At 39.1% G+C, this 13,327-nt stretch overlaps 1 protein-coding gene across 1 annotated transcript; it reads right to left on the bottom strand.

Annotated features, from left to right (window-relative positions):
• Positions 1–2,366: 2,366 nt before the first annotated feature.
• Positions 2,367–13,324, bottom strand: LOC149786933 (uncharacterized). Its single transcript, XM_089977466.1, has 6 exons — positions 13,131–13,324; positions 12,741–12,830; positions 7,033–7,121; positions 6,549–6,607; positions 6,254–6,315; positions 2,367–4,509 (listed from the first exon to the last, which is right to left on the bottom strand). The coding sequence occupies exons 1-6, from the start codon at positions 13,204–13,206 to the stop codon at positions 4,448–4,450; spliced, it is 438 nt and encodes a 145-aa protein (XP_089833592.1). The 5' UTR covers positions 13,207–13,324; the 3' UTR covers positions 2,367–4,447.
• Between the last annotated feature and the right edge of the window lie 3 nt (positions 13,325–13,327).

Below are 13,327 nucleotides of genomic sequence, written 5' to 3'. Positions count from 1 at the left end.
GGGCGGGGTGGGCAACAGACAGATGCCCCTATTCCCATTTAAAAAAAATAAATATAAACGTATTTTAAGTTTATGTGTTTCTCCCTCAGATATGTTTTATGTTCTATTTATAAAGAATCTTGTATAAAAATATTTGAGTTTTTGATGGGTTATTTATTTTTCCCTAGTGTCATTTAAATGGGTTGTTCGTCCGAGCCTTGTTTAATTCACCTTGTTCGAAGTCCCTTCCCTTGTAATTTGTGTGACCTTTGCTAGAGGTCTCCTAATTCTCAGTGTTTGCTATGTGTATTAGTCCTATATTGTGTGTATGCTATATTTTCTGTATGTTTGAGACAGCAAGTATAAATCAATTTTTTTTATATCCCCCCATCCCCAGTTGTCTTATTTTAATTCTTTGGATTTAAAATCCATTACATTATATTTTTTTTTTGTTTTTTTTCCGTTAATTTATTTTCACTTTAGAATTTTGGCGATCGGAACGGTGTGATATATTAGGCTATGAAAAAAATTCTATTGATTTATTCGAGTAGTAATATGTCGTTCTCCTCAATACGTGCTAAAGAAGGAAACAGGTAGGCGGTGCTCGATTCAAGGTCCACACGTCTTTATTCCTTGTAATTCTCCAGAATCGAGTTAGGCCTCCTTTTATTATTTAAACTATTTCTTTAGAAAATTACAATTGTTTTTAATCACTACAAGATTGTAGGTTGGTCAACCATACAGTGCGGGAGCTGTATAGTTGGAGAAAAAGAGAACAGTCAGTGGGGTTGCACTGTGGTATTTGTGTTTGGTCTGTTTATGTTCTATATGGGGTGTTTTTCCAAGACTCTTTCATAGGCCTGTCCACTTCACATTGCACCCTGTGACACAGCCCCATGATGTCATCACCTTGCACTTTCCCCATATAGATTTCCTACGGATTCCCTCTTGTTTCATATTTCGGGTAATAGTATTTTAGAATTTTCCAATGTGTAGCGTCATAGGATTCTTTAGAAAGTTCAGATGGTATTTGAAAGTTACAATAAGTTAGGATTCCTATACAAACCTTGTTATAATTTAGTAAAAAAAAATTAAAATTGTCTATGAAAGTTTAATTTTGGAAGAAAAAAAAAATTGATAAACAAAATTTTGTTTCAAAAACTTTAAACTCTGTTAGACTCCATATATAATTTTTTAAATTTTCAGATTTTTCCCGATTTTTAAATATTTTACAATTTAAATGTTATGTAATTTATATTGAGTTGGGGTTCCTATTTAATTTATATTAAATTTAGAATTTAAAACCAATTGAAATTATAAAACTTGGAATTGGATCCTAAGGTTTGGTGGGGCTCATGTCTGGGTCGGGGGAGGAGGTGGAGGCTCTGGCATAGTTCTTAAGATCCAGAAAGAGGTGGACACTAATGTGTAGCAGTGACTCTCTCTCTCTCTCTCTCTCTCTCTCTCTCTCTCTCTCCCCGATCGATCTTGACACATAATAACCTAAGTGCTTTAAACTGCATTGTTAGTAATTAAGTAAGCATCTATCTGATTAAGACATGTAAACATACCTAATTCGTGGCCAAACCGAAACCTGGGCCTCCATTTCATACTCGACCACTTTCTCTATGAAGACTAAGATACGTCAACAGTCAAATAAAACCAAGAGTTGGGTTCACGAATTATTTAATAATTTTGCATAAGTACGTTGGAAGAAAGATACGTATTGGGTCACCAAATTGTTTTATTTAACAGTTTCCATAGGCTGGTTTGAGTGTAAATCTCCTGTCCTAACAAATATCCTGGAGGTTAATATTCATGTTCAACATTGTGTAACCTACGAATGTACATATACTTTCGAATCACAGTTAGTTAGCGCTATCCTTTTCAGAATTAGGGGTTGTTGGATGCATATTACTTTTTTCTGCGTAACTGCGTGACAATATACATCGTCATTGTTTTGCATATTTGCATAAATGAAAATAATGGCCTATTTTAATTTTCTAAAATTTAGATGTTTATATATATATATATATATATAGAGAGAGAGAGAGAGAGAGAGAGAGAGAGAGAGAGAGAGAGAGAGAGAGAGTAAAAAACCAACTTACAAAAATGTGACAGACGAGCCAATTGATAAAACCAAAAGAAACCGTTTGATCTACAAAACTGTTAAGTGATTATGCATCTAACTGAGGTAGTATTTTAATATTGTGGATATCGCGTCTCAACCGATACTATCATAGTGAAGGCACAAGTGACTCAGGGACATTCTAGGAAATAAAGACAGAAATGAAAGAACAACTTCAGAAAGTTCAGGTATGGAGAACAACCATAAAGAATGGATTACTAAAAGATGATGCAATTAAAAATATGTTTATTGTGTCAGACATAATTATTAAATATGTTTTGGTAACAATATTATGTTTTTGATGCATGACAATATGCAAAATGACAAACCAAAATTACTATGTTACTATAGTGTACTTTCTGTACTTTACAGTAAATGTTAATTTCCAAGATATATTTCATATAAAAATGCTATTGTCAGACTATCACTTCTTCAAGAACGCACGACTTTGTACTGTCATGACTTTATTATATTCATATACCCCCAACATAGTCAATCAAGTTACTATAAAATCTACAGCACATAGCCAGCTTTCAAAACAAACTTAATGATGATAACATTCATCACTTTGCCATGAGGTAAAATAACAAAAAATAGAACAATACTGTCTGAATACAAACCATTAAATACAGTTCAAAGTAACTAAGTTTTCAATAACGGCTATGACAACAAGTCAGGTTACTCTGCAAGCAAAAGAGTTATGTTGAAAACAAACCAACTACAAAATATTCCAATTAAAACACCTGTTCATTTCACGTCACTACTGGCATTAGGTAATATCCAAATATAGTGCTACATTTAAAATGGAAAGAATTGTGCTATTAAACACGGAGTTATAATTTGTCAAACATAGGATTTGATCCAGAAATATTATATACATAAGAACCCTTTAGTTGACGATAGCTCAACAGCTGCAAGAAATACCAGTAAATGTATAAAATGTACACGGACGTGTGCAAAAGAACTTGTTTACAAATATTTGAAACTTTTAATGAGTAGGTGTTATAAGTCCCAATACTTGATTTATCGGCTCAGTCTAATAACATGAACATGAACATAATCATTATAAAAAATAAACGATGAATTTGGATGTAGTATTGCTTATTTATAACATTATTAAAAAAATCAGTCTCTTGTGAATCATCATAAATAATCATTACTATATTTTGACAATTTATTATGCATAATGTAGTGGTTAAATCTTATCTCTTGCCATAATTTTGATCACTCTCAATTTAATCAGTAACCATATGGATTTAAGAGATAATAAAGAAATACTGTTTGTATATGAGACAACATTAATGATGAAAACAGTTAACTATATCAGTAAGTAAGAATTAATGTATCTTTATTCCAAATGCAATATGTACAATTGGTAATAAGCAAAAGTTCAGAACAACTCTGCAGATTGATCATTTAAAACAATACTATATTTTGTTATATTTTAAAGATTATTTGTTCTGTTTGAAGAATTCAAAATTACGATTTTTTTCACTTGAACAAAAAAAGAGAAACCACTAAAAATCTGATTTTTATCCAGCCAACATTTATGATGAAAACAGTAAATTGCAGAAAGTATGTATTAATGTAGGATAAATCTCTAAGTGCAATATGTACAACTGAACAATACATAAATTATCTTCAAATATCCAAATAAATATAACATTCCTTAAATCAAAAAGGTAAGAGCTGAAATCTGTAAGGAAATTAGATGAAATGCATAAAATGAAGCACTCTTTCAGCAGTTTCGACAACATACATCTAGTAGTCTCTCTAAGCCCGGATAGGAGAAGGAATTAAAATATATATCTCAGTGTCATCAGCTTCGTCTCAAGATGGGTCTGAATCCATCGATTCATACCATTCAACATCTAACTGTTCTAGAATATATTCATCTGATACAAGATTGCCAAGAATAGAGGGAATCTCTTGGTCGACACATGGTAAGTCAAATTGTAATATCTTGTGGAAATGTAATGGAACTTCATTAACAATGCATACATTAGAGAACATATTTCTCAGATGAAGAATACACCTCTCTATATTTAAACCCTCCAAGAGCAGGACAGCCCTGTACACATCACTCTCTGCTCTCTCAAATGAAGTTAGCACTGCTTCCTGTTGTTTCATGTAAAATTAATTTGTGCTTCTCATGTCACATGCAATAAGTTCAATTTCTTCCTCACATCGCTCCTTTGTTTCAAACAAATCAATTAGAAGCCTTTTAAGTTCTTCTGGAAATGCAGCTGGCACCTCTAGAGATTTCAAGCTGTCCAGGTCCAGTTTATCTGGATATAACATTTTGCTGCCGTCTAACAAATTGTACTCCTTAAGGTGATGTTAAACAGCTGTGTTTACTTTTTTTAGCTGTCTCCCAAGTCTTACTGCAAGAGCTTGTCCACCTTGAAAAACATGAAATATGACCTTTTATTATGACAGTAATATTTATAAAACCAAATCAACTTATAATTATAATTTAATTAAGATACTGCCCCAGTGTTCATTTAAGGCTGCTCATGCGCCAATCACTATTGTTTTCATATTTTGCATAACAAATTTTCCTCCAGAACAATTAAAACAGGGGAACAAAAAAGAGAGAAGAATATTTTAGACTGACTGGATTGTGTTATGTGTTGTGATGTGATTTGGATTTTTAACGTAGCTTTAACAATGTTTCAGTCATATCCCTATGATGTCTACAATGTGACAATTTATTGTGATGTCTAGCACTGAACATCAAGCCGCAGACACGTTGCAAGATGTCCCACCCAGTCACATTATTCTGACACCAGGCTGACCAGTCCTAACACTAACCTCTTAATGCTGAGCGCCGAGCGAGGTAAATGTTAGTATCATTTTTTCTTAAGTCTTTGGTATGACTTGGCCGAGGATTGAACCCACGACCTCCCACATCCGAGGCGGACAGTCTAACCACTAGGCCACCGGAGTGGTCTGACTGAATGGAATACATAGCAAGATTACTTGATAGTGTGCACTCACAGCAAAAGAAGCGTATCATGCTCAATTTTACTGGCTGACAGAAATGTTTTACTTATTTTGATTAGCTTGAAAACCTATCAAGAGCCAATGATCACTGAAAGAAAATGAAACAATTAGAAGATTAAATAGTTATCAAAATGCTGCATTTATTTCTAAAGTAGCATACAGACTGGAGAAACATCAGTGACTCAGATAACTAAAATACATTTTAACAAGCAATGGTAACCCAATTGTGAGGAATTAAAAATCACAGTATGAAAGGGGGGAGGAGTCTGATAATGACCACAGGTGCAAGAGTCATGGATTTATTCATTTCTGCAACAAATATTCACTTTTTTAAAAAATACTTTGAGTCTGTCACTTGAGTCTGATTATATCATAGTTTGTTGTAACTATATAATGCAAAGTGTGGACACTTTAATTGTAGCAAATAAGGAGACTATGGAAAGTGAATTAAAATGCACAAATGAATAAAACCATGAATCACATGCTGTAATAAAGCTGTGTATCTGAATCTGTTCAATAAACATGAAACAGGCATTGCCATTTGCAACCAGTTTCTAAACATTCCCACTTTTAGACCTTTTCTGAAATACTGCCAACATACCTACCCATCAATTTGAAAAAATGTTGGGTGTGCATTTGTGAAAAATATGAACATTGATTAAACCTTTGAAAAACCTATTTCAGTCTAAGTTTTTGAAGCTACTCTGTTGCACAGGAACTATAGAACCACCAAGTTAAGCCATCCAAAACTGCCTGGCAAACTATGCATGGGTTTGTTCTATTGTAGCTTATCCATATGATTTCTAGTCATCCTGCCTGCATGAATAGGCTGAAGTAAATATGCATCTCTGCAATTATTAACTTGAAACAATCAATAAAAAACATATATATTACTCAATGTGATCACTGCATCTTTTTTATTTGTTGGTAGTTTAGTGACAACAGGCAGGTTTGACCTCAGTAATAAAATTACAGCTTTAATTTTGAAATATACTACATTCTCAAACTATGATGCTGGCAAGATGCGCCTCTGCAGTAAAAGACACTGCCTGTACAACAATGCCTTGAACCATACATATGGTAGTAAATGTAGTAAATGGCTGGGTGACTTGAGAGATAATGAAAATGAAACATATTTACCCAGATATTTTCTTCCTGATGTCCTCTTAACTAGTGGATCAACAACTCCCAGTGAAGACTGACTGAAAGATTATTTATAAAAATAATACTGACTTGACGTATATTGAAATATAATTGAAATTTATGTGAAGTATTTCCTTTCAAAGAAATTATAAAATTATTAAAGAAAATATTATTTAGGGCAACACTGGCACACTATTCATAGCACGATTTCAGGTTTAAGGACAAGCTACTGTATGAGGTTTTGTATGTATAATTAACAAAAGGTATCAGTTATAAGAGATGAACAACTTACCTTAAATGGTAGTATTTCTTCAAACTGATAGCATATGTCTCTAATCGGGTAAGCGGTTCCTGAAGCATAAATTAAACATATTGCATGTGCAATTGTAGCTGACATGGTGAAGTCACCTATAATAATTGGAGGTAGAAAAATCATAGATTTAATAGCATACATTACCGATGTTACAGTAAAATATAATTGATTCAGAGTAATAATTGAAACTGAGTAGATTAAAGGTATTTTATTGAAGAACTTCATTAGAAACAAGGCAAAAAGACCTCCGGTCAAATATATTTTAGCAGTCACTTCATTGGATGATGACCCACACTTATTAACAATGATTTCTTTCCACTCCAGATTGAAATTCAGATCTGACGCGAAGCAAAAAGAAATTAAAATGAGCAAAGATGAAATTTTAGAGATACATTCTACCTGACCTATACATAGGGTACTATCATCTCTTAAACCAAACTCAATGAATGATGTGCATGTGTACCTTGCTTTCACTTCTTGCAAGAGAGTCGCCTGTGGAAAATCGATTTCTATCCTCCACTGACCATCTTCTAATGTCATCTGTTGACACACCTTTAAAACGACAGCGACAATGAAATTATTTCTGCAAAGCCAGAAAAAGTGATATATAGATGAAAATAAATTCACAGTAAGCAACAAGCGGTCAAGTAATGCATGCAACGCAAATTTTTGTATTACACTAACATGAAGCCACAATGGATACTACACATAACGTTGTACTGTAGTATACCACAATTGACCATTTAAATTGTTTAAAGGTAGGTCTTGGGATTTTCTTTCGAACTTTGATTTTTGTTCTTTTACGTCAAGAAATCAGAGTACATTTTTAATGCTATTTGGGGCACAGCATGTTCTTCAGAACAATCCCTGTTTACCATCCAAAAATATCAAATGATCAGTCTATCATATGAATGAGTCTGCTTACACTATAAGCTACACCCTGTAAATTATACTGTTATAACAACTGAGTGCTTGTGCATAAAAACGGGAAGTGCTGACACTGAAGCATACGCTCCACTAGTGATGATAATGATACAATTGGCAGGGAAACTGGAGTCTGATACCAACACCAATGCCCCAAACTTAGAATTATGCATGTACTTTAATAAATTAACATAACAAGTGAAAAATATAATTACTTTCTTTCAATAGCAAGATTACTTTGCAATTTCTGTACATTCCTTATTGATGATAAGTGCTCTAATATTTTCTATCATATAACGACTCACACCACAAATGCTTAACATAAGGCACCATTAAAAGTATAGACAGGTCCACTAACTAACTAGCTTGTCAATTTAATGAATCTGTGAGGCAATGTTCATATTTGAAGAAACCAGTCTGTTTCTTGGAAATGGGTCATATACAGTTGCTCTAAATAGCGAATAAGGAAACTACTCTTGCACTATTCTTACACAGCAGTCTTCTTTTCAAGAATAATCTCCAGTGTATGAGTGGAATCAAAGAAATGATAATAAAAATTACAAAAGAACTTTTTGTTACTTCTTTTGTATGCCAAAAAAGCATAATTCATATAAAGGCTAGCATAAAATGTAATCTGGTGAGAAAAGCATAATGATTATGCCAAAAGTGTCATGGTTGGCATGTATGATTTTGTGGAAACATAATGTGGTATGTACTGCTGGAACAGTGGTCTAAGGTTGACATTGCCCGGGGTGGGAGTGGGAGACAAGCGCCCCAATCCTCCAAAATGCCCCATACGGCCTGCGTCTCTTACTGCCTCTGTCAACTAAAATTCAGCTCCTGGCCTTCGCGAGTGGCTTAGATTTGAAGCCCGGCAGACCATGTTTTCTACTAACAGGAGAAGGGGTGAAGGCGGCCCACTGGCGCCTTAAAACCAGTTGCTTCGGGTAGATGGGACTCGTAAACCTTGGATGGTAGCTCATCTAGGAGAAGGAAAACTCCGATTCCAAACCTCTGCTGCCTTGTAGCTATACCCACTCATGGGAAAGGCTAAGGGAGTAAACCCCGACAGAAAATCCGGAGATGGAGTCCCTAAGGCGGTATGACATTGACTTTAACGTCATTCCGGCAACTCCTGCGACGCCGTTGGTGCCAAGCTGTATCGGCATTCGTCGTTCCCTTGGGCACACCAGCTGCGTGGAGAGGGGGGATCTGCTGCATGGGCAACAGCTGATTCTCCATACCACCCTGCCCAGGCTTCATAGCTCCACTGGAGAGGACACTCCAGCGTCGTCGTACGGCGTCGGCACAACACGAGAAGTAGCAGTTTACCGGTTCTAAGTCAAAGCTCGATTGGCGTAGAGCTTGGCGCCAGGGGTTACTTCTGACGGTGGGAGAGATCATCAGGTCTCACTGGACAGCTACCGCCCGCCTCAAGCTGGGCAGCCCCCAGTCAGTAAGGTGCTGCCAGCCATGGCCTGCCTGCTTCACTGGGTGCGTGGAGCTTAGAGAACCATCTCGACAAGTGGGCCACAAAACCCTGCACCAGGAAAGACTAAAAGAAGAAATAAAAAGACTCCAACTCTTCGTTTTGCAACCTGGAACATCAGGACCATGTGTCCTGGATTGACCACTGACCTACAGCAGATCAACGATGCACGGAAGACTGCCGTCATTGACAGAGAACTCTCCCGACTGAACATCGACATTGCCTGCCTCCAGGAGACCCGACTGGCTGACAGCGGCACCATCAGGGAAGCCAATTACACATTCTTTTGGCAGGGGAAGTCCTTGGATGAATCTAGGCAGCATGGTGGAGGCTTTGCCGTCAAGAACACGCTAATCGCCTTCATTGAACCTCCATCATCAGGTACTGAGAGAATCCTTGCCCTCCGGCTGTCAACATCCTTAGGCCCGGTCAACATCTTCAGTGTGTACGCTCCAACCCTCTACTCCACCTACGAGGAGAAAGACAAGTTTTATGAGGCTCTGGATCAGGCAATATCCAGTATCCCCAACAATGAAAGCCTTTACTTACTAGGAGACTTCAATGCTAGAGTGGGAGCTAACCATGAGGCCTGGTCCACCTGTCTCGGCTTTTACGGAAGGGGCAAGATCAACGAGAATGGTCAGCGACTGCTGGAGATGTGCTGCTCCCACAGCCTATGTGTGACAAACACTTTCTTCAAATGCAAGGAGATCTACCAGGTGTCGTGGAGACACCCACGTTCACGCCACTGGCACCAGCCAGACCTCGTCATCACCAGGCGTGCAGAACTGGCCAGTGTCCTCCTTACCCGCAGCTACCACAGTGCCGATTGTGACACGGACCATTCCCTCGTGGCCAGCAAGGTGCGAATATTACCCAAGAAGCTGCACCACGCCAAGAAGAAGGGTCACTCACGTATCAACACCTGCTGTGCAAGCAACCCAGAGAAAACACAGCAGTTCATCAGCAAACTGAAGGAAGCCCTCACCAAAGTGACACCTGATGACACCATTGATTCCAAGTGGTCCCATATCCGTGACTCTGTGTACAATTCAGCCATCACAGCTTACGGGAAGAGGGAGCGAAAGACTGTCGACTGGTATGAGGCAAACTGGGAGGAGATGGAGCCCGTGACTGAGGCAAAGAGGAAAGCCCTCCTGGCATACAAGGCTGCACCTAGCCCCAGAACACTACAAGCCCTCAGGATTGCAAGGAACAACGCCCAGAAGACCGCCCGCCGCAGTGCCAACACCTACTGGCTGAACCTTTGCAACATTATACAGACAGCTGCTGACACCGGGGATACAAGAGGAATGTATGAGGGTATCAAACAAGCGACAGGCCCCCCAGCTACAAGACCGCCCCCCTCAAGTCCAAGACGGGCGAAGTCATCACAGACCAGGGGAAACAACTGCAGCGAGGGGTTGAGCACTATCTCGAGCTATATGCAACCCAAAACAATGTCACTGGAACTGCCCTGGACGCCATTCCAGACCTGCCTGTCATGGAGGAGCTAGACACACAGCCCACCCTGGAAGAGCTCGGAAAAGCCATCGATTGCCTTGCCTGTGGGAAGGCTCCCGGAAGCGACGGCATTCCGCCTGAAGTCCTCAAGAGCGGAAAACCAGCACTGCTCCAGCCCCTACACCCACTCCTCTGCCTTTGCTGGGAACAGGGATACATCCCACAGGACATGCGTGATGCCAACATCGTCACTTTGTACAAAACCAAAGGAGACCGTAGCGACTGCAACAACTATCGGGGCATCTCCCTCCTCAGCATCGTCGGAAAGGCCTTCGCCCGTGTTGCCTTGGCACGCTTGCAGATCCTAGCCTCCCGCGTCTACCCAGAATCCCAGTGTGGATTTCGAGCCGGCAGGTCAACTGTAGACACGATCTTCTCACTACGTCAGCTGCAGGAGAAGTGTCGCGAGCAGCGGATGCCCCTCTACGTTGCCTTCATAGACCTGACGAAGGCGTTTGACTCTTCAGACTTCTGCAGAAGATCGGCTGCCCCCCACGTCTGCTTGCTGTCATTATGTCGTTCCACGAGAACATGCACAGCACAGTGTGCTTCAATGGCGCAACATCTGAAGCATTCCCAGTCATTAGCGGAGTCAAGCAAGGCTGTGTCCTTGCACCGACGCTCTTTGCCATCTTCTTCTCCATGCTTCTCCAGTACGCATTCAAGGACTGCAGCGAGGGAGTGTACATCCATACCAGGGCTGACGGCAAGCTGTTCAACATCGCCCGTCTCCGTGCTAAGACTAAAGTCACAGAGGTACTCATCCGTGAATTGCTCTTTGCCGACGATGCAGCCTTGACATCACACACGGAAGATGGACTTCAGCAGCTGGTATGCTGCCTCTCCCATGCATGTAAGGAATTTGGACTGACCATCAGTTTGAAGAAAACAAATGTCATGGCACAGGACACAGACTCCCCTCCCTCTGTCTCCATCGATGGGTACACTTTGGAAGTTGTCGAGAACTTCACATACCTCGGGTCAAACATCTCCAGCTCACTCTCCATTGATTCTGAGGTGGGCGGCAGGATTGCCAAGGCAGCAGCAGTGATGGCCAGACTTAACCAGAGGGTCTGGAACAACCCCAACCTCACAGAGAAGACCAAACTGCGTGTCTACCAAGCGTGCGTGCTCAGCTCACTTCTCTACAGCAGCGAAACATGGACCACCTATGCAAGACACGAGAGGAAACTCAACAGCTTCCACCTGAGATGTCTGCGGCGCATTCTGCACATCCAGTGGCAGGACAAAGTACCCAACACAGAGGTTCTAGAACGCGCCAACATGAACAGCATGTTCTCCATACTCAGCGAGAGGCGCCTTCGCTGGCTCGGCCATGTCAAGAGAATGGACCCAGGTCGCATTCCCAAGGACCTGTTATATGGGGAGTTAGCAGAAGGTGCACGACCAACTGGACGACCACATCTGCGCTACAAAGATGTTTGCAAGAAGGATATGAAGACAGCAAACATCAATGTCAACGACTGGGAGAGCTGTGCAAACAACCGTTCCAGCTGGCGTCTAGCTGTCAGGCAGGGAGTTCAAAACGCAGAGGAAAAGAGAAGAATAAAGCAAGCTGAAAAGAGAGCTAAAAAGAAGGATAAGCAAAAGCGTACTTTGAGCTATGCCATCGTGTCTCGTAGACGGACGGATGCCAAGAGACTGCTGGAACAAAATATCATGAGGAAACTGCTCTACTGGTAATACCCTGCACCTCCATGAGCAACACTGCTTATAAAAATAAACTGAAAGCATTATATCCATTGCTCAGAATTAAATTACAATGCTTATACAAAGTCAATGGTTTGATCTGAAATTGTGTTTGAATTGAAAATGATTTGATATTTTGCTGTAATTTTGAAAGACATTTCCAATTTTTTTTAATAGTAAGGCAAACAAGAAATACAGTGTCCACCAGAGATGACTAAAACATGTATAGTATCAGCTTAATTAATCAATTATTAAAGATTTAGCATTAGAGTTCTTGCACGTTTCATGAAAATCACTGCAAAATACCTGTTATTCATTTGTTAGTTCATGATTTTATCAGGTCGGCATAATTTTAACAAACACCAGCAAAATTGTTACAGGCTAACATGCATGGATGTTATACTGAAAATAATATATCAAAAAACAAAAACAAGCAAAAGTTGAAAATCTTAATTAAAAAAATTGATTAATGGTTCAAAATATACATAAAGAAAGAATTAAAGAAAAGCATAATTTAAAAACACCTGAAATATTTCCTAGAGTTTCTTGAAGCATTCTGTTGGTGTTGACTGTCAGAGCTTCTGCTTTCTTCAACCTTTCTGCAAAGGTTTTGCCTGAAAATCAGTAAGATGATAATTACTGTGTGTGTTTGTGTATATAATTTCTGTAATGAATGTGAAAATCGTGTTTTTATCAAGATGTACTATATTAATTTTCAACCGGTCAAATCTATTCACCCCAGGATTTGCATGTTAGGACAGGTCTTAATGTATGTATACATTAATACAACAAAAAGGTGGCAAGGAATTTTAAATATAATTATGTTTGATAAAACCTAATCTGTTAATGGCACAATTAGATGGCAATGACATTTTCTTACTTGCAAAAACTGAATATGCAGAGACTACGTGTACCTTGTTTTCTTTTAATTTTATCTCCATAATGCATAAGGCCATCAACAAGCAGATCAACACGATTTTCTGGAGTCATCTCCTTGGAAATGCTTTTAAATTTCCCTAAGTATGCCCACAGGCGCTCCAAGCACTCCCCATCAGTTAGTCCTAACCCATGTGTTCGCCTTGGGTTGTACAAAACCTACAAAAATGGGGAA

The sequence above is a fragment of the Sinohyriopsis cumingii genome, chromosome 12, assembly GCF_028554795.1.
Source record: "Sinohyriopsis cumingii isolate HCF-2022 chromosome 12, ASM2855479v2, whole genome shotgun sequence".
Lineage (NCBI taxonomy): Eukaryota > Metazoa > Mollusca > Bivalvia > Unionida > Unionidae > Sinohyriopsis > Sinohyriopsis cumingii.
This window is presented reverse-complemented; position numbering and strand designations above follow the sequence as displayed.